At 50.2% G+C, this 22134-nt stretch overlaps 1 protein-coding gene across 2 annotated transcripts in view; it reads right to left on the bottom strand.

The window, feature by feature from the left end:
* myct1a (myc target 1a) overlaps nt 1–21720 on the bottom strand; it is a 99808-nt gene extending 78088 nt beyond the window's left edge. For both annotated transcript variants that reach the window (XM_038816920.1, XM_038816912.1), the window contains exon 1: nt 21517–21720. In XM_038816920.1, the coding sequence (XP_038672848.1) occupies nt 21517–21583 (67 nt within the window). In that variant the 5' untranslated portion in view covers nt 21584–21720. The remainder of the gene's footprint in view (nt 1–21516) is intronic.
* Nucleotides 21721–22134: the final 414 nt, after the last annotated feature.

Raw genomic sequence — 22134 nt, 5'->3', positions numbered from 1 at the left:
CGGAGTCTGCACGTTCTCCCCATGTCTGCATGGGTTTCCTCCGGGTGCTCCGGTTTCCTCCCACAGTTTAATGATGTGCAGGTTAGGTGGATTGGCCATGATAAATTTTCCATTAGTGTCCAAAGATGTGCAGGTTAGGTGGGGTTACCAGAACAGTAGAAAAGGAGGATAGCTACCCCAGAAGTCCACGAGAAATTTGGAGAGCAGCTACTGACGTTTCAATGGACTCTCCAAATTTTCTCATCCAGCCTGCCTGACGATGCCATCCATTGACGGGACTGGGAAATCCCAGCCTCGAGGGAGAGGGAGACAGAAAGTAGGCATCCCACCTGAGGCGAGTTCCACCACGGCTGCTGGAAATCCGAAAGATAAACAAAATGCAGCAAACACTCCAGATAGGAGTAGGCCATTCAGCCCCTCAAACCTATCCTCTCATTGCTTTAGATCATCGTTGCAGCTCAACTCAATGCACCTCGACTCCATATCTTTTTTTTTAATTCTCGGCAAAATTCCTGGCAAAGCCAGCATAAAAATTCGGAGTGGAAGTAGGTCATCCCTAATTCATGACTCATCCCTAATTACCCTTCATTGACCTGAGTGGCTTGCTAGGCCATTAAGAGTCAACCACTTTGCTGTGGGTCTGGAGTCACATGAAGGTCAGACCAGGTAAGGACGGCAGATTTCCTTCCCTAAAGGACATCAGTGAACCCGGTGGGTTTTTCTGACAATCGAAGATAGTTTCATCGTCGTCATTCCTGAGCTTTTAATTCCAGATTTATTAATTAGACCTAAATTCCACCTCCTGCCCCCGGAATATTTGCCAAGGCCTCTGAATTACTGGTCTTGCCCATGGTGACCACTTGCCATGGAAAAAATATTTGTAAATCATGTTCCATTGACCAGTCTTCCTCTATCGTTTCTATGGCCCTCCTGAGTTTACTGAATCCCTCGAGAATGGTCAGAGGTTCAAACGAATGAAAGAGAAACCCAGTGTGCACTTTTTCCCTGACACTGAAACCAAGCTTGAAAAAAACTCAAGTTCCTCCATAGGGGAAGCTTGGATGTGATACATTCAAATTCTCTTTGCTTTTCTGCTTTATTTTCTTTTGATCTAATTTGATGCATCTTATAAACCAGGTGACGCTGCCTCTACTGATGGACCGGTGGGATTCCTGGATGATAAACCTTAGAATAAAGACAGCCATTGTCAGACACCCAGGGCTGGATTCTCTGTTTGGGAGACTAAGTCCCCATGCCAGCGTGAAAACGATGGTGTTTTACGCTAGGAAAACTGGCGCAAAATGACCACCGATTTCCTGCTGTGGGGAGGGGGGCGGAGGGGACGAGCAGCCAGGCAGCGTAGTGCTCCCAGCTGTAGCTGCCGATACGGCCCGGAGCATTGCCGGGTCCTTGGCCCCGCATGCGCACGGCGGCGGACTGCAGCTGCCGTGCTGTGCTTCACAGCCTGCGGGCCTGGACCGCAAAAATGGTGCCCCCCCCTCGACTGGCTCGCATGGCCCACACCGCCCCCCCCTCAGTGCCCCCAGCCCAGAATAAAGCCCCCCCCCCCCCCCGCCCGCGGATCAGCCCGGCCCCGACTGTGGCGGCGCTGGACTGAGTCCGCAGCCGCCATGCGGGGTCTCCAAACGATGTGAGCATACATGTCCCACGTTGAGAACTCGGTTGGTCGGGGACTGAGCATCGCGGGTCGGGCCACAGGCACTGGCCTGAGGCCGTCAATACGGCGTGCGGCGTACTTGTACTCCGCTTTTCAGGGGGTGGAGTATCTGAAAAACAGCGCCACCCCAGATTTTGGCGTCAAAACAGATTCTCCGCCCCTTCGCCGAACACGATTTTGGCGTCAGGGATCGGAGAATCCAGCCCACAGAGACAGGTGAAGAAGGAAGAATAGATTAAGAGTGTGAATGGCTGCATTTTCATCACTGGTGAAAGATTTTGGACTAGCCAGAGGTATGACTATGCTGATGCTTGAGAACACCTCATGTACACTATGTGAGTAAATATGACCAGAGGACTTGGGAGCAGAACTAGCGCCATTTGGCCCGTCGAGTTTGTTCTGCTATTCAATGAGATCATGACTAATCTGATGTAATAATCCTTAGATCCACTTTCCCGCCTTATACCCACAACCCTTGATTCCCTTACTGATTAAAAATCTGTCTATTTCAGCCTTGAAGATACTTAATGACCCAGCCTGTACAGCTCTCTGCAGCAAAGTAAACGTACTTTGCCTGTGTATTTTTGCTCACTGGTCAATGGAAGTGAAGCAGACACATTGATCATAAAACACTCTCACATTCACAGTTCATTAACAATTTCATCGAGAACAAACACAAATGTTAAAAGTTCACATCCATGTGAAGAACTTAGAGCAGTGTCTATTGCTAATTAAATAATCAGAAATGGGGCGGCACGATGGCACAGTGTTTAGCATTGCTGCCTCACAGCGCCAAGGTCCCGGGTTCAATTCCGGCCTTGGGTGACTGTCTGTGCGGAGTCTGCACGCTCTCCCCGTGTCTGCATGGGTTTTCTCCGGGTGCTCCGGCTTCCTCCCGCAGTCAAAAGATGTGCAGGTGGTGGATTGCCCATGCTAAAATTTCCCCTTAGTGTCCAGGGATGCATAAATTAGGTTAAGGGGTTACAGAAATAGGGTCGGGGAAGTTGAGTGGAGTGCTATTTCAGAGGGTCAGTGCAGATTGGTGGGCCGGATGTCCTTCCTCTGCACGGTAGGGATTCTATGATTCCTTTAAAAAAAGGAAATGCAATTGGCCACATCTAGACTTCTATTTACACACTTGGAGAACACTTATCAATCACAAATTGGTGAGTGGTCTGAAATCTTTTACATTTTCCTAAGACGGCAGATGGAGTCTCAGTTTAACTGAAAACAAATCTCCAATGATGGAGCACTCCACTGGCGTGTGAGCCTAGGTTTTGCGTTGAAGTGTTTGGACTGGGGCACGGACACACGATGACCGTGGTGATGTGGTGATGCCGGAGTTGGGCTGTGGTGATGATTGCAAGGCAGCAGTTCTCACTGAGCCACAATTAACACAATCTGCTGGTCTGGACTTTTACCATTTTGGCGGTGTCTTACACGGTGGATTTTCATCACCGTGCCTTCTCCAAACCAGGACATTAAAAAACATTTTAAAAAAACATTAAATTGGTGAGTAACAAAGTTGTGTTCAGTAATTATTTCTTCAATCTGGCAAGCATAGATGGTGTGTTTGGACTGTGGCACTGTTTCATTATTTCATCTTCCTGCAGCCATGTACATGCACCAGATGTCAGGAAATTCCTGAGACAGCCAAGGACTTGTTGATAAATTCACTATCAACACAAATCAACGTGACTAACACAGGAAAAGGCTGAAGTCATCAATGTCTGTAATTTCGGCTTCAGGGGCTGAGAGGTATCGTCTTCAGCTGTCATGGTTCAACATCCTGATGCCTCAAAGCCTCTCCATTATCCACCAGATGCAAGTCAGCAGTGTGATCATGGTTCTGGCAGAGAAAGCCGTTCGGTCCATCGATCCCATGCTGCAAGCTAACCTCAACCACCCCCCCCACCCCCCACCGCCAAAACTTTCCCTGTAGCATTGTAAATATTTTTCCCTTTCTGGTACGTATCCAATTTCCTTTAAAGCAGTGACTGACGGAACGCTCGACACTCATTTGGATGGGAGCAGCTACGATAACACGTAATAAACTCAATGCCATTCATGGCATGTGTTTGTTTCTCGACCTCTCACTGGACTGAACGGGTGGAATTTTATGACCTCCATCGTGGTGGGGGCTGGGCTGTAAAATACAGAGAGCAGATCAAACGTCCATTGACTTTGGTGGGATGGTGTGGGAAGACTGGGTCGTGTGGGGTAATGTCTATTTAATTGTTATTGTATATTTTCTTTTTACACTATGTTAATATTCACTGTAGTTTGTTTTGTTATTATTGTTACTACTGTTTTATTATGAAGAATTCTGCAAAACCTCAATAAAAATACTTTAATAAAAACTTTGCTTGGACTGGTAAATCCTGTCAGCGGCGGGGGGGGGGGGGGGGGGGGGGGGGGCTGTGAAATCCAGCCCCATGCCTATTATGTACACCACCAGTGCACTCTGGCTACAGAATCTACAAGATGCACAGCAACAACTCTCCCAAGGTCAGTATCATTGCACCTCCTGCTGGGGCCCCTCCCACACCAGAGTACTGTGGGCATACCACCATCTTCAAGTCACACACCATTCCTATTTTGTTGCTTGGTCAATGTTCAGGAATCATTTTGGGGTCGTGAGGATAGGGGGGGAAATTAAGTTGAGGTGGAAGGTCATTCATGACCTTATTGAATGGTGTAGAAGACACTAAGGGGCTGAATGGCCCACTCCTGTTGTTGTGTTGTCATATTCTTAATTCGATCCCGTTCTCTACATTGGTTCTTTCTGAAGTATGTTTGGGTCCAGCAAGTCTCGAACTTGGGATTGAGGCCTTTGCATTTGCCGACATGAAATTAGCCATCCCACTCAAAAGGTTTCTATCTGGAAAGGGAAGCATCAACACAGGAACATTCGGACACATTTCTGGGTTGGGACTAAAGCTCTGAAGAGCAATGGTCAGATTTGTCTTTGACGGGGACAAGGTTACAACATGTCTGTGGACCCTGATTCTAAAATCCCATCAACTCAAAGTGAAATCTTAATGAATACCCCCCTCACCCCAACTACAAGATGAATTCCAATCTCCTTGAAACTGCTTTGAGTTGGGTCTGGATCTCTGTTTGAAAAGGATAACGCTGATTATAAAGGTGTTGCTTTCCTTCAGGACGTTGAGAATAAAGACAGAAAGATTGAGAAAAAAGTAATCCAGAAACGCCAAGCTCGTGACTCTGAATTGACTCTGAGTGAAGTATTATCTAAATAGACAAGAACTGAAAATAGGATATGCTGGATAAACTCAGCAGGTCTGGCAGCATGTGTGGGGAGAGAAACAGAGTTAATGTTTCGAGTCAAAACGATTCCTCTTCAGAGCTGAAGAGGGGTAGAGATATGATAGGGTTTAAACTTAGCAGGGGGTGGAGCAAAGTAGAAGGTCAGTGATAGGTGGGAGCAAGGAGAGATTTGCTAAAGGTGCCATGGGCACAAGACAAAGTGAATGTAAATGATGGTGTTGAAGACCAAAGGAAGTGGTAATAGTGGCATAAAGGTTAAATAGCAGAATGTTTAATAGCTGACTAAGCACTCTATGAAAGCAAAACACAACAACCAGTTACAATGGCACTCCGAGAAAGAACAGTATCAAAATGAAGGACGGAGTTCATGGTTTGAAGTTGTTGAACTCAATGTTAAGTCCAGAAGGCTGTAAAGTGCCTCAACAGCAGATTCATAGAATTTATAGTGCAGAAGGAGGCCATTCGGCCCATCGAGTGCGCACCGGCTCTTGGAAAGAGCACCCTACCCAAGGTCAACACCTCCACCCTATCCCCATAATCCAGTAACCCCAACCAACACTAAGGGCAATTTTGGACACTGAGGGCAATTTATCATGGCCAATCCACCTAACCTGCACATCTTTGGATTGTGGGAGGAAACCGGAGCACCCGGAGGAAACCCACGCAGACACGGGGAGGATGTGCAGACTCCGCACAAAGAGTGACCCAAGCCGGAATCGAACCTAGGACCCTAGAGCTGTGAAGCAATTGTGCTATCCACAATGCTACCGTGCTGCCCCTAATGATGAAGTGCTGTTCTCCCAGTTTGCATTGGGCTTCACTGGAACATTGCAGCAGGCAAGGGACTGAAATGTGGGCAAGAGAGCAAGAGGGTGAATTGAAATGGTCAGCAACAGGAAGATCAGGGTCATGCTTGCCGACTGAGTGAAGGAACACCGGACGTATAGACTCAATACGTCTACTCTGTTTCGCTCACCACAAATGCGGCCAGACCAGCTGAGGTTTTCCGGTATTTTTTAATCTCTATTTTCGATGTCCAGTATTTTTCTTTTACAACAGATCAGGACGATTGCTTTAAGATCAGTTCTGGAAACTTGCAGTTAGAGTTTTCATCCCTTTACTTCCTGGACAAAACATTGAGGATACTATTGGGTTCACATACACACATAGTGACTTACACACGTTCACCTGCACACACACACACTCACAAATACATGCAATAGGGCCCCCAGCAAGGCATGTTTTTGGTCAAATATGATGAGTGGCTAAACCACCACTTCCCCATCCAATCTTGACTCACACTCTCTGCTTGTTCAGCATGCTGAGAACACGCTATCGGTGTGGGGCGGCCTCTTTTTTAAGTCGATTGGTTTGAAACTGACCTTTTTTTTCCAGAAAACATTTTATTGAAGCGTTTGTAATTTTAACATTTTAACACTAACCAACCGAGCGGTCCGACACACTCAACAACCTCACAGTAACATACCCAACTTCCCCCTGCACGACCACCTGACTACCCATATATTAGATTCCCTACCCGTATTCTTCACTGCCATGCCCCCCCTCCCCCCCCCGTGAGGTGGGGCCTCACGGTAGCATGGTGGTTAGCATCAATGCTTCACAGCTCCAGGGTCCCAGGTTCGATCCCCGGCTGGGTCACTGTCTGTGTGGAGTCTGCATGTCCTCCCCGTGTGTGCGTGGGTTTCCTCCGGGTGCTCCGGTTTCCTCCCACAGTCCAAAGATGTGCGGGTTAGGTGGATTGGCCATGCTAAATTGCCCGTAGTGTAAGGTTAATGGGGGTTGGGTTAGGTTACGGGTATACGGGTTACGTGGGTTTAAGTAGGGTGATCATGGCTCGGCACAACATCGAGGGCCGAAGGGCCTGTTCTGTGCTGTACTGTTCTATGTTCTATGTTCTTCTGACGGTCAGTTTTCCTTAAAGAAGTCGATGAACGGCTGCCACCTCTGAGTGAAGCCTGAATTGAACCTCTTAAGGCGAACTTAATCTTCTCCAGCCTGAGAAACCCTGCCATGTCTCTTACCCACACTCCTGACTTAGGAGGCTCCGAGTCCCTCCATCCCAGCAAAATCCATCTCCGGGCCACCGGGGAGGCAAAGGCCAAAACGGAAACTGACCTTTGTAAAGGGGTTGTGTGCAGAGGGGAAAGCAGTTAAGGAGTGATCTCCAAGACTCTAACCTTTCAGGAGAGGGCGATATGTGTTGAGTTATTTTGCAGCCTGAATTCTGCAATAAGTGACTCATCTCATGACCCCCCCAAAGCCTGTCTACCATCTACAAGGCACTAGTCAGGCGTGTAATGGAATACTCTCCACTTGCCTGGATGAGTGCAGATCCAACAACACTCAAGGAGCTCACAGAATCATAGAATTTACAGTGCAGATGGAGGCCATTCGGCCCATCGGGTCTGTACCAGCCCTTGGAAAGAGCACCCTATTTAAGCTCCCACCTAGACTTTATCCCCGTAACCCAATAACCCCACCTTTTTGGACACTAAGGGCAATTTAGCATGGCCAATCCACCGAACCTGCACATCTTTGGACCGCGGGAGGAAAACTGTGGTTGCAAAGCACTTTGGGATTCCTTGAGGATGTGAAAGGCGCTATATGAATGTAAGTTCTTCCTTTAGTTGGAGGCAGCTATCTTTACAATGGCTATGGGAGAGACAGACCAACAAGAACAGCTTGACACTGGCTTCATTTATCACTGAGGAAAGATGGAGGTAATTCCTAGAGGTTTTTGTATTCATGCCAAAATCATCATTCCAAACTCTCTTTTCCACTATTTTCACTTTTAGTTTGAATGATTTGAAATTTCTGTCCAAGTGGAGCATTGATTTGAAGCTGCCAGGCATCCAACAAAGAACAACAAAGAAAATTACAGCACAGGAACAGGACTTTCGGCCCTCCTAGCCTGCGCCGATCCAGATCCTTTATCTAAACCTGTCGCCTATTTTCCAAGGATCTACTTCCCTCTGTTCCCCGCCCGTTCATATATCTGTCTAGATAATATCCCTATGATAATAATGCCAGGATTATTTACAGTCCAGTTGCTTCCCTCCCCATCTTTGCAGTCTTGGCTTTGAGAGCAGATAGGTTCTGGGAGAGTGATCGGGAAAATGAGGAAATGATTGGGAGGCAGTGGGAGGATGGGGAGTGAGGGGAGAGAATGGGGAGCGACAAGGTGAGGGTGGAAGCGGCAGTGAGAAAGTGAGGGAAAGGATTGGGGTGGATAAAGAACCCAAAGGTTGGTGGTGAGAAGTCGCCAGGCCTCAAACTTTGAGATGCCTCTGCAGTCACCTGCACCTCGCCATTTCCACCAAGCGTGGCCCAATATCAGGTTTGTCTTGGCCCTACGCATTCAGGCTCAGTGAGCGTTTCCTGGGCCAGTTTTGGGCCTCTTGCCCTTGTTCTCCTATGTTCAGCCTGTGCTGTGCCCTGCTGACTGGAATTGAGACGGATTGTATTCTATCCTATTTCATACTATTTTGTAACCTCTTGGGTGTTATTAGTTTTGACTGCCAAGTTTTTTAAAAATTAATCCAGGTGAAAAAGTTTCATGTGGAATTAATTACTATTGTTATGGAGAGAAACCCGGCGGCCATTTTGTCAGCAGCAAGATCTGACAAACAACAATGTTCTGAGGTTGACTGGCTTCTGCCAATGTTGCTGAAGGGAGGAATACTTGTTGGCCAAGACACACTGCGGGCAATCTTTCTGATCTTTTTCAAACCGTGCGATTGTTAACAAATACTTGATTAAAAAGAGAGGGCCTCAATTTAACCTCTGACCTATAGAATGGCACCTCCGGGAGTGATGCATTCCATGAGCAGAGGGTGGACCTGGATTCCTGTCACAATTGGGTTAACAGTAAGTAAATTCACATACTTCAGATGTGAAGGCAAGTACACTATCTACTGAGCCAGATAGTTGACAAGGAAGCCAGCATTTAGCAAGCTTGTGTGACAGAGCCAGTAAAACTATTTCCTGAGCTAACTTCCAACGCAGGGCTGTGTGACCCACCAACCCCGTGTGTAATTTAATGCTCGAGAGAGTGCGGAGAATGGAACAATTTTCTCTGCAACTGCTGAACAAATTGTTGTATACACCCTGTTTCCTGTTGATACAAAGCTCTTGTGCAACCTCTCCACCAAACCTTGAACCCTCCAACTTGCTCCCTGTGACACTGCTACATTTTACAGCTTGGCTGATATTGTGGCATTCACATTTTATATATATATGGGCGTGTTGCCTACTTTGAACCATAAGATGTTTCTGCAATGGCAGGCAGAGACATTGGGGGCGATTCTCTGAGCCCCGCGCTGGGCCGGAGAATCGCCACAGCCGTGCCACGACGCCCCGACACCGGCGCGCGATTCTCCGAGGTGCGGAGAATCAGCGCCATTTGCGGCAGTGCCTTTGGCTTGGCACCGGCAGCGGGCCGCTGGAATAGGCAGAGTTGCCGATTCTCCGGCCCGGATGGGCCGAGCGGCCGCGCTGATACAACAGAGTCCTGCCGGCGCCATTCACCCGTGGTCGCTGCCGGCGGGAACTCTGCAGGAATGGTCAGGGAGCAGCCTGTGGGGGGCTTCTTCACCCGGGGGGGGGGGGGGGGGGGGAGGGTGGCCTCCGATGGGGTCTGGCCCGCGATCGGGGCCAACCAATTGGTGGGCCGGCCTCTCTCCCCCCCGAGCCTACTTTCTGGCGCGGCTGGCCCCTGAACACCGACTCCATCTTGAGTCAGAGCCGGCGCGCTAAAGAAGTCCCCCGTGCAAGCGCAGGATGGTATTATGGGCAGGATTGAGCTGGCCCGACCGCACATGCGCGGGTTGGCGCGGCGCCCATTTGATGCCGTGAGAGGAGGCTGGAGTGGCATGAACCACTCGAGTGCCGTGCTGGCTCCCTGTGGGGGCCAGAATCGTACGTAACCGGGCCCGGTTTGCACCATCGTGAAACCCGACGGCGTTCACAACGGCGCAAACTCTTGGGCCCAGAATTGGGGTATCGCCCCCATTACCTCTGTTCAGAACACAGGCATTCCCATTCAGCATCTACGCTGGCCCTCATTGCAAAAGGAAAACAAACATTTGCTTTGGATGTCCGGACGTGCTTCACAATTCAGCATTTCTCCAATGCTTGTCACTAGAGTAATGCAGGAAAATTGGCAGACAGCTTGTACACAGTAAGATCCCACCAACAGCAAAGTGACAATAGAGAGACTATTTGTTTTGATGAGATTGGATGCTGGATTAATACTGGTTCACAACATTGGACTGATAAAGAGCTGGATTACCCTCTGACAGTGCGGCACTGCCTCAGTACTGACTCTCTGACAGTGCTGTACACCCACAGTACTGACTCTCTCACAGTGCAGCGCTCCCAAAGTACTGACCCTCTGACAGTGCAGCGCTCCCTCAGTACTGACCCTCTGACAGTGCAGCACTCCCTCAGTACTGACCCTCTGACAGTGCAGCGCTCCCTCAGTACTGACCCTCTGACAGTGCAGCACTCCCTCAGTACTGACCCTCTGACAGTGCAGCACTCACTCAGTTCTGACCCTCAGACAGTGCAGCACACTCTCAGTACTGACACTCCAACAGTGCAGCCTTTCCTCAGTACTGACCATCGGACAGTACAGCACTCCCTGAATACTAACCCACTAACAGTGCAGCACTCCCTCAGTACTGACCCTCTGACAGTGCAGCACTCCCTCAGTACTGACCCTCTGACAGTGCAGCACTCCCTCAGTACTGATCCTCTGACAGTGCGGCACTCCCTCAGTGCTGACCCTCTGACAGTGCGGCACTCCCTCAGTGCTGACCATCGGACAGTACACCACTCCCTCAGTACTGACCATCGGACAGTACAGCACTCCCTGAATACTGACCCACTAATAGTGCAGCACTCCCTCAGCACTGACCATCGGACAGTACAGCACTCCCTCAGTACTGACCCTCTGACAGTGCAGCCTTCCCTCAGTACTGACCCTCTGACAGTGTAGCACTTGCTCAGTATTGACTCTCTGACAGTGCAGCCTTCCCTCAGTACTGACCCTCTGACAGTGCAGCACTTGCTCAGTATTGACTCTCTGACAGTGCTGTACTCCCACAGTACTGACCCTCTCACAGTGCAGCGCTCCCAAAGTACTGATCCTCTGACAGTGCAGCCTTCCCTCAGTACTGACCCTCTGACAGGGCAGCACTTGCTCAGTTCTGACCCTCTGACAGTGCAGCACTCCCTCAGTGCTGACACTCCAACAGTGCAGCCTTTCCTCAGTATTGAACGTCTGACAGTGCAGCACGCCCTCAGTACTGACCATCGGACAGTACAGCACTCCCTGAATACTGACCCACTAACAGTGCAGCACTCCCTCAGTACTGGCCCTCTGACAGCGCAGTGCTCCCTCAGTACTGACCCTCTGACAGTGCAGCACTCACTCAGTACTGACCCTCTGACAGTGCAGCACTCCCTCAGTACCGACCCTCTGACAGTCCTGCACCTCCTCAGTGCTGACCCTCTGACAGTGCTGTATTCCCTCAGTACTGACCCTCTGACTGTGCAGCACTCGCTCATTACTGACACTCCAACAGTGCAGCATTTCCTCAGTACTGAACGTCTGACAGTGCAGCACTCCCTCAGTATTGACCATCGGACAGTACAGCACTCCCTCAGTACTGACCATCGGACAGTACAGCACTCGCTCAGTACTGACCCTATGACAGTCCTGCACCTCCTCAGTACTGACCCTCTGACAGTGCAGCACGCCCTCAGTGCTGACCCTCTGACAGTCCTGCACCTCCTCAGTGCTGACCCTCTGACAGTGCTGTACTCCCACAGTACTGACCCTCTGACAGTGCAGCACTCCCTCAGTACTGACCCTCTAACAGTGCAGCACTCCCTCAGCACTGACCCTCTAACAGTGCAGCACTCCCTTAGTATTGACCCTCTGACAGTGAAGAACTCCCTCAGTACTGACCCTATGACAGTGCAGCACTCCCTCAGCACTGACCTTCTGACAGTGTAGCACTCGCTCATTACTGACACTCCAACAGTGCAGCATTTCCTCAGTACTGAACGTCTGACAGTGCAGTACTCCCTCAGTACTGACCCTCTGACAGTGCAGCACTCCCTCAGTACTGACCCTCTGACAGTCCTGCACCTCCTCAGTACTGACCCTCTGACAGTGCAGCACTCCCTCAGTACTGACCTTCTGACAGTGTGGCACTCCCTCAGTATTGACCCTCTGACAGTCCTGCACCTCCTCAGTGCTGACCCTCTGACAGTACAGCAGTCACTCAGTGTTGACCCTCTGACAGTGCGGCAGTCCCTCAGTACTGACCCTCTGACAGTGCAGCACTCCTTCAGTGTTGACCCTCTGACAGTGCAGCACTCCCTCAGTACTGACCCTCTGACAGTACAGCACTCACTCAGTGTTGACCCTCTGACCGTGCGGCACTCCCTCAGTACTGACCCTCTGACAGTGCGGCACTCCCTCAGTGTTGACCCTCTGACAGTGCAGCACTCCCTCAGTACTGACCCTCTGACAGTACAGCACTCACTCAGTGTTGACCCTCTGACAGTGCGGCACTCCCTCAGTACTGACCCTCTGACAATGCAGCGCTCCCTCTGTACAGACCCTCTGACAGTGCAGCGCTCCCTCTGTACAGACCCTCTGACAGTGCAGCACTCCCTCAGTACTGACCCTCTGACAGTGAAGCACACCCTCAGTACTGACCCTCTGACAGTGCAGCCCTCCCTCAGTACTGACCCTCTGACAGTGCAGCACTCCCTCAGTACTGATCCTCTGACAGTGCAGCACTCCCTCAGTACTGATCCTCTGACAGTGCAGCACTCCCTCAGTACTGACCCTCTGACAGTGCAGCCCTCCCTCAGTACTGACCCTCTGACAGTGCAGCACTCCCTCAGTACTGATCCTCTGACAGTGCAGCACTCCCTCAGTACTGATCCTCTGACAGTGCAGCACTCCCTCAGTACTGACCCTCTGACAGTGCAGCGCTCCCTCTGTACAGACAGTGTCACCCTGGGTTATGTAAGTTTATCCAATCTGCCTGCTGGGGCATTTCAGGTTACAAAATTCTCGCCAATAAAAATACATTTCTTCGATTGACTCAACTATTTGAAAAATATGTTTGAGCGATGACCCGACCTGTTTGATTGTGTCCTGAAGGGTGGAATCCTTGTTTAGACCATAAGAATCTGAGAAGGTGCATTTGTATGGAATTACGGAGAAATTTACAAAGCCTTTTCAGATCTCTTGTGATCTGGATTTCAAAATTAAATTATTACATATACCTCCAGGAAATCAAATTGCCCCAAACCGCCCAGGAAATGCGCAACTGTCTCCTGCTTGCAATTTGATAGCCTCCTTAAAGAGTCATTGTCTTCTTTGGTCGGAGTTGGGAATGGGCAAGAGTGTGGGTGGTGGAGAAGAATGCACTGGGTCAATTTGTTTACAACCCACAATCCTCAGAAGACGGACCCTCTCCCCTCTTGCTGGGGCCTACCTGTTTGACCCTGGTGAAACTCCCTCCACTCACCTCAGTACCTGTCTTCAAGTACTGCGCCTCATGGTGGATTGTCTGCAGTTCCAGCAGCAGCCACAGATCCTGGTGGCACTGCTGGGTCTGTCTGGAGAGCTATGGGCCATCTGACTGCTTGGCAGATTTTACCGGTGGGAGTTCCTCTCAGATGGGGGCAGGAAACTCAAGCCGAGCCTATGAGCAGCCTGACAACTGTTAAATCAGCTGAGGGTTTTGGGGCCCTGTGGAGGCAGGCCCGCCCCTGACTTCTGTAGCTGGGGCTGCTGGTCCTCTGCCACCTGGTAAAATTCTGACCATTGTTTCAAATAGGAATCCAAGCTGTAGAGTTGGGTTAGAGGTCAGATCAAAGCCAACAGTCAAACAGGTACAAGTCTAAATCTGTAAGTGGACATTCAATGAAGTGTCAAAACTGCATCATAAGTTTTCGATTTTAGAAGGCAGTTTTGTTTTGATAATTTGGTTACAACAGCAATAAACATAAAATGTTCTGCCAAAACATGTTCTAGACAACGACATGTTGATGTTGGCGCTGTATCACACAAGATGGGTATGATCAGTGTTCAAGCCACTTATTTTGCAGACCAACAAAAATTAAATTCAGAGTGTGAGCGAGAGAATGTGTGTGTAAGAGTGAGTGTGTAAGAGAGAGTGTGTGGGAGGGAGAGGGTGTGTGAGAGAGAGGATGTGAGAGACTGTGTAAGAGAGAGAGTGTGTGAGAGGGAGAGGGTGTGAGAGAGAGAGGGTGTGTGAGAGAGAGGGTGTGGGAGAGGGTGTGAGAGAGAGGGTGTGTGTGTGAGGGTGTGAGAGAGGGTGTGAGAGAAAGAGGGTGTGTGAGAGAGGGTGTGTGAGAGAGTGTCTGTGGGAGAGGGTGTGTGAGTGAGGGTCTGTGGGAGAGGGTGTGTGAGAGAGGGTGTGTGGGAGATGGTCTGTGGGAGAGGGTGTGTGAATGAGGGTGTGTGAGAGAGGGTATGAGAGAGAGGGTGTGTGAGTGAGGGTGTGTGAGAGAGGGTGTGAGTGAGAGGATGTGTGAGAGAGTGTCTGTGGGAGAGGGTGTGTGGGAGAGGGTGTGTGGGAGATGGTCTGTGGGAGAGGGTGTGTGAATGAGGGTGTGTGAGAGAGGGTATGAGAGAGAGGGTGTGTGAGTGAGGGTGTGTGAGAGAGGGTGTGAGTGAGAGGATGTGTGAGAGAGTGTCTGTGGGAGAGGGTGTGTGGGAGAGGGTCTGTGGGAGAGGGTCTGTGGGAGAGGGTGTGTGAGAGAGGGTGTGTGAGAGAGGGTGTGTGAGAGAGGGTGTGTGAGTGAGGGTCTGTGGGAGAGGGTCTGTGGGAGACGGTGTGTAAAGAGAGACGGTGTGTGTGAGAGGATGTGTAAGAGTGACGGTGTGTGAGAGTGTGTAAAGAGATGGTGTGCGTGAGAGGGTGTGTAAAGAGACGGTGTGTGAGAGGGTGTGTAAAGAGAGAGAGGGTGTGTGAGAGGGTGTGTAAAGAGAGACGGTGTGTGAGAGAGAGGGTGTGTAAGAGTGATGGTGTGTGAGAGGGTGTGTAAGAGAGACGGTGTGTGTGAGAGAGGGTGTGTAAGAGTGACGGTGTGTGAGAGGGTGCGAAAGAGAGACGGTGTGTGTGAGAGAGTGTGTAAAGAGACGGTGTGTGTGAGAGAGGGTGTAAAGAGACGGTGTGTGTGAGAGGGTGTGTAAGAGAGACAGTGTGAGTGAGAGAGGGTGTGTAAAGAGAGACGGTGTGTGTGAGAGGGTGTGTAAGAGTGACGGTGTGTGAGAGGGTGTGTAAGAGAGACGGTGTGTGTGAGAGAGCGTAAGAGAGATGGTGTGTGTGAGAGAGTGTGTAAAGAGACGGTGTGTGTGAGAGAGGCTGTAAAGAGACGGTGTGTGTGTGAGAGGGTGTGTAAGAGAGACAGTGTGAGTGAGAGAGGGTGTGTAAAGAGAGACGGTGTGTGTGAAAGGTTGTGTAAGAGTGACGGTGTGTGAGAGAGGGTGTGTAAAGAGAGACGGTGTGTGTGAGAGAGGGTGTGTAAAGAGACGGTGTGTGAGAGAGGGTGTGTAAGCGAGACAGTGTGAGTGAGAGAGGGTGTGTAAAGAGAGACGGTCTGTGTGAGACGGTGTGCAAGAGAGACAGTTTGTGTGAGAGGGTGTGTAAGAGTGACGGTGTGTGAGAGAGGGCGTGTAAGAGTGACGGTGTGTGTGAGAGGGTGTGTAAAGAGAGACAGTGTGTGTGAGAGAAAAAAAATGAAAAAAATGATAATCGCTTATTGTCACAAGTAGGCTTCAATGAAGTTACTGTGAAAAGCCCCTAGTCGCCACATTCCGGCGCCTGTCCGGGGAGGCTGGTACGGGAATCGAACCGTGCTGCTGGCCTGCTTGGTCTGATTGGTCTGCTTTAAAAGCCAGCGATTTAGCCTGGTGAGCTAAACCAGCCCCTGGTTTAGGGGCACAGAGGGGGTGTGTAAAGAGAGACGGTGTGTGAGAGAGTGTGTAAGAGAGACGGTGTGTGTGAGAGGGTGTGTAAGAGTGACGGTGTGTGAGAGAGAGTGTGTAAGAGTGACAGTGTGTATGAGAGAGAGTGTAAGAGTGACGGTGTGTGAGAGAGGGTGTGTAAGAGTGACGGTGTGTGAGAGAGAGTGTGTAAGAGTGACAGTGTGTGTGAGAGGGTGTGTAAGAGTGACGGTGTGTGAGAGAGAGTGTGTAAGAGTGACAGTGTGTGTGAGAGGGTGTGTAAGAGTGACGGTGTGTGAGAGAGAGTGTGTAAGAGTGACAGTGTGTGTGAGAGGGTGTGTAAGAGTGACAGTGTGGGAGAGAGAGTGTGTAAGAGCGACAGTGTGTGTGAGAGGGTGTGTAAGAGTGACGGTGTGTGTGAGACGGTGTGTAAGAGAGACAGTGTGTGTGAGAGGGTGTGTAAGAGTGACGGTGTGTGAGAGAGAGTGTGTAAGAGTGACAGTGTGTGTGAGAGGGTGTGTAAGAGTGACAGTGTGGGAGAGAGAGTGTGTAAGAGCGACAGTGTGTGTGAGAGGGTGTGTAAGAGTGACGGTGTGTGTGAGACGGTGTGTAAGAGAGACAGTGTGTGTGAGAGGGTGTGTAAGACTGACGGTGTGTGTGAGACGGTGTGTAAGAGAAACAGTGTATGTAAGCCGGTGTGTAAGAGTGACGGTGTGTGTGAGAGGGTGTGTAAGAGAGACAGTGTGAGTGAGACGGTGTGTAAGAGTGACGGTGTGTGTGAGACGGAGTGTAAGAGAAACAGTGTGTGTGAGAGGGTGTGTAAGAGACACAGTGTGAGTGAGAGAGGGTGTGTAAGAGTGACGGTGTGTGTGAGACGGTGTGTAAGAGTGACAGTGTGTGTGAGAGTGTGTGTAAGAGAAACAGTGTGAGTGAGAGGGTGTGTAAGAGTGACGGTGTGTGTGAGAGGGTGTGTAAGAGACAGTGTGAGTGAGAGAGGGTGTGTAAGAGTGACGGTGTGTGTGAGACGGTGTGGAAGAGAGACAGTGTGTGTGAGAGGGTGTGTAAGAGTGACGGTGTGTGTGAGACGGTGTGTAAGAGTGACGGTGGTGTTTATGAGAGGGTGTGTAAGAGTGACGGTGTGTGTGAGACGGTGTGTAAGAGTGACGGTGTTTATGGGAGGGTGTGTAAGAGAGACAGTGTGAGTGAGAGAGGGTGTGTAAGAGTGACGGTGTGTGTGAGACGGTGTGTAAGAGAGACAGTGTGTGTGAGACGGTGTGTAAGAGAGACGGTGTGTGTGAGACGGTGTGTAAGAGTGACGGTGTGTGTGAGAGGGTGTGTAAGAGTGACGGTGTGTGTGAGACGGTGTGTAAGAGTGACGGTGTGTGTGAGAGGGTGTGTAAGAGACACAGTGTGAGTGAGAGAGGGTGTGTAAGAGTGACAGTGTGTGTGAGAGGGTGTGTAAGAGCGACAGTGTGAGTGAGAGGGTGTGTAAGAGAGACAGTGTGAGTGAGAGAGGGTGTGTAAGAGAGACTGGATTCTCTGATTTTGAAGCTATGTCTGGAGCATGTGACTGGTCGTACGACCAAAACGTTGGTGCCACAGCCGCGCCGATGCTCCGTGCGGTGGTGGGCTGGAAATCATACCACGTAAAGCCCCGGCTTTCCCTGCAGATAAGGTCAGAAAGTTGCCGGATCCATGGCCGTGCAAGCCCACGTGGAGGCCTGTGGCGGCCGTGCCATAGAACCTGGCGCTGACCGCGAGTGGACCTGGCCAGCCGGATAGTTCCCGCCTGTAACCCACCTTGCCAACCCCAGACAACCCCTCCCCAGTCCCCCCAGCCCCCAAAGACCCCCCAGCCAGCGGAACGGCTCCCCCCCCTCGGCAGGGGCGCAGCTGGACACAGTCCGTAACCGCCATGCGAGGTCCCCGAAAGGTGAGCACATGCGCCCCACGCCATCGGGAAGTCGGCCCATCGGGGGCGGAGCATCGTGGGAGGGCCTCAGGTGGCATCCTGAGGCCGTCCCAACGGCGTGCGGCGTACTCAGCGGTTATGCTGTTTTTCAGGGGGCTGAACGTGCGAAAACGCACCGCCCCCTATTTTGGCGTAAAAATGGATTCGCCGGCCAATTGCAGAGCGTAATTTTGGTGTCGGCAATTAGAGAATCCAGCCCGGTGTGTATGGGTGGGCTGGATTCACCAGCCAGTGACTTCGGAATCGAGAAATGCGATCGGCTGAAAAACAAGGCCGGCGCCGAGCACGCGACGAAATGCAATTCTCTGGTACCTTGACAGCGTGAATACATTCCACACCGCACGCTGGTGTGGGCATCCACATTGTACAGTAAACGGCATTACATATCATTTATGGGCCTCACCCAGCAATTTCCGGGCCTCCCGCGGTGCTCCCCCTCCGTCAAGAGGAATTACAGATGCCAAGATGCATTTGTGATGTTTAAAATCAGGAAACAGGCGCCGTGGGAGAGGGGGGGGGGTTGTACGGAAAATGTCCATTGCTATAGAGTGCTGCTGGCCAGGGCTTCTGTCAAGGCCAGGGTGGGGGGAGTAGTGGGGGTTGGCCAGGAGATGGGTTATGGGGTCGGGGTTGACGGGCACGGAACACCATTACCGCAGTGTGCGAGAGTGAGCAAGGCAGCCGTGCAGCTGCACACTGCTGACTGCCCACTGTAAACTTAGCGCCACGGGTGGTATGGGCGTTCCACAGGCTACCCACCGAGGTACCCTTTGGTCTCAGCTGGCCCATCAATGGGATGGATGGGCGTGCTCCAGCGAAACCAGTACCATCTTGTTTGTTGGGATGGGTGTGTGTTAGGAGTGGAGTGCCTGTATGCAGCTCTTGTTTGTCAGGCTATTGAATGCCAATCCCGACCCTGGTGAATCACATGCCAGCGATCATTGGAATGGCACTAATTCCTCGTGGTGCCCGTGTTAACCCAATATGATGTCCCCATTCACTCTGGGATCAGCGCCGTTTTCAGGGTCGTACAACTCACTCGATTCAGTCCCGGCGCCAGCACTTAGTCTCTGAAACCGAGAATCCGGCTGAAAGTGTGTGTGAGGGAGAGTGTGTGAGAGAGAGAGTGTGTGACAGAGTGTGTGAGAGAGAGAGCGTGTGAGAGAGAGAATGTGAAAGAGAGAGAGAGAGTGTGTGAAAAAGAGAGTGAGCGAGAGTGTGAGAAAGAGTGTGTGAGAGTGAGAGTATGTGAGAGAGAGAATGTGAGAGAGTGTGAGAGAGAGTGTGTGAGAGAGCGTGTGTGAAAGAGTGTGTGAGAGAGTGTGTGTGAAAGAGTGTGTGAGAGAGAGTGTGCATGAAGGAGAATGTGAGTGAGAGTGTGAGAGAGAGTGAGAGAGAATGTGTGAAAGAGAGTGTGAGAGAGTGTGTATGAAGGAGAGTATGTGAGAGAGAGAGTGCGACAATCACCAGGCAGGAATGTTCCCTTCCAGTCGGGGAACACTTCAGCAGTCAAGGGTATTCAGCCTCTGATCTCCGGGTAAGCGTTCTCCAAGGCGGCCTTCAGGACGCACGACAACGCAGAATTGCCGAGCAAAAACTTATAGCCAAGTTCCGCACACATGAGTACGGCCTCAACCGGGATCTTGGATTCATGTCGCATTACATTCATCCCCCACCATCTGGCCTGAACTTGCAAAATCCTACCAACTGTCCTGGCTTGAGACAATTCACACCTCTTTAACCTGGGATCACCCCCTATCTCTGGATCTGTAATGATTTGATTACCCGCAAATGCTCGCATTCCAAGCATTGTCTAGCATCTCTGACTTTGTCTATATAAATGTTTCTGGAACATACCTCTTCATTCACCTGAGGAAGGAGCAGTGCTCCGAAAGCTAGTGTTTGAAACAAACCTGTTGGACTTTAACCTGGTGTTGTAAGACTTCTTAGAGAGAGAGTGAGGGAGAGAGAGAATGCGTGAGAGAGAGTGTGTATGTGAGAGAGTGTGTATGAAGGAGAGTGTGAGAGAGAGTATGAGAGAGAGAGAATGTGTGAGAGAGAGTGCCTATGTGAGAGTGTGTGAGAGAGTGTGTATGAAGGAGAGTGTGTGAGAGAGAGAATGCGTGAGAGAGAGTGTGTGTGAGAGCGTGTGAGAGTGTGTATGAAGGAGAGTGTGTGAGAGAGAGAATGCGTGAGAGAGAGTGTGTGTGAGAGCGTGTGAGAGAGTGTGTATAAAGGAGAGTGTGAGAGAGAGTGTGAGAGAGAGAATGCGTGAGAGAGTGTGTGTATGTGAGAGTGTGTGAGAGAGTGTGTATGAAGGAGAGTGTGTGAGAGAGAGAATGCGTGAGAAAGAGTGTGTATGTGAGTGTGTGTGAGAGAGTGTGTATGAAGGAGAGTGTGTGAGAGAGAGAATGCGTGAGAGAGAGTGTGTGTAAGAGCGTGTGAGAGAGTGTGTATAAAGGAGAGTGTGAGAGAGAGTGTGAGAGAGAGAGAATGCGTGAGAGAGTGTGTGTGAGAGAGTGTGTGTGAGAGAGTGTGTGAAAGAGCCAAACAAATGGAAAAGGAGTGACTGAAAGATATCATGGCATAGAAACATGTCAGGGACTATTAGAACATCAGAATATTCAGAACTGGAAGAGATCATTTCAGATCTTTGGATGGTTACAGCCCACAACACCTGAAATGCCATCTCTCAATTTTCTCTCTGCAGCAGAGAGTATGCGAGTGAGAGACAGGCAAACAACAATGAGTCGAGGCAGAAAGAAAGAAAGGAAGATGTGGAGTGGATGAATAAATGAGTGTGAGAGACAGGGGAAGTGAAAGAGGCAGGGTGACCATGAAAGAAATTGCGATAATGGAGATGAATCACACAGAATTCCTACAGTGCAGAAAGAGGCCATTCGGCTCAAGTCTTCACCAACCTTCCGAAAGAGCAGCCTACCTCGGCTCACTCCCCAACCCCATCTCCATAATCCCACCTACCCTGCACATCCCTGGACACTAGGGAGCAATTATTAGTATGGCCAATCCACCTAACCTGCACAACTTTGGTCTGTGGGAAGAAACTGGAGCACCTGGAGGAAACAGACACGGGGAGAATGTGCAAACTCCGCACAGTCACCTGAGGCTGGAATTTAACCCAGGTCCTTGGCGCTGTGAGGCAGCAGTGCTAACCACGGTGCCACTGTGCCACTCAATACCAAGCAAACAAGAGGGATTGAATGGAAAATGAGAGGGTCAGAGTACCCAAGAGAATACCATGGAGCACACTTAAATGGCAAAGAAAGTTGTAGAGTAACAGATAGAGGGTGCGAGAAACAGAGAGAGAGAGAATGAAAGAAAGAATGAAAGTAGAGGAAAGTGAAGATGTAGACTGGGAAGAGATACTGGAAATGAATGAGCGTTGGGGAAAAGTGTGAATAAGGGGGGGGGGGAGGAGTAAGAATGTGCTGAGAACCTTGCAATTCAGCTCAAATACTTCAATCTAAACCTTTCAAAAGAAAGCCCAATTCTTTTCCATCTTATCTCAGCCCGAGTTTGTGAGTAACTTACCAAAGAAATTGTCAGGTAATTTGTGAGTCACTGTCGCATTTGCTGTGTTGTTGCTGCCCATGATCATTCCAGCAGAGTGGATATTTCTGGACAGTCTGAGCTCTCAGCCCAGCCAGTTGAAAGGAAGGGGAGATGGTGAGAAGCCCCCTCACAGCGAGGAGAAATAAATTTTCCTTGAAACTGGAGCTGTTTGTTGGGGTGGAAACTCTGCCGTGGCTGGCCTTCCTCCTTTTGTACTCAAATTAGTAACTGCCCCCCTTATCAGCATGAGCCAACGCCCTGGGAGAATGTGGCCATTTCCTCACTATCATTTCCTCTGATAGAAATGAACAAACTTGTCGAAACAAGGGAAACAGGGTGGTGGGGGCGGGGGTTGCTGGCAAAGAGACTTCAGTTGAGTTCCTTTCTCTGCTTCACTGTTGAGAAAATAAACTTTGGGACATCTGCTTGCTTTGTGTGGCTACAATAAATGTCCACGATTATTTTGCTTTCGATTGAGACGATTAACAGCCAGGTAACCACTTGGGTGAGCTACTGGAAAATGACCTTTACCTATGGCACAGGGCAGCTTTGGGGACAGGAGCAGCATTTTCAGCACTGGAAAAAGTAAAAAATTAA

Source organism: Scyliorhinus canicula, chromosome 1, assembly GCF_902713615.1.
Source record: "Scyliorhinus canicula chromosome 1, sScyCan1.1, whole genome shotgun sequence".
In the NCBI taxonomy this organism is placed as follows: domain Eukaryota; kingdom Metazoa; phylum Chordata; class Chondrichthyes; order Carcharhiniformes; family Scyliorhinidae; genus Scyliorhinus; species Scyliorhinus canicula.
Note: the sequence above shows the minus strand (reverse complement) of the source record. Positions and strands in the feature narration are given on the sequence as shown.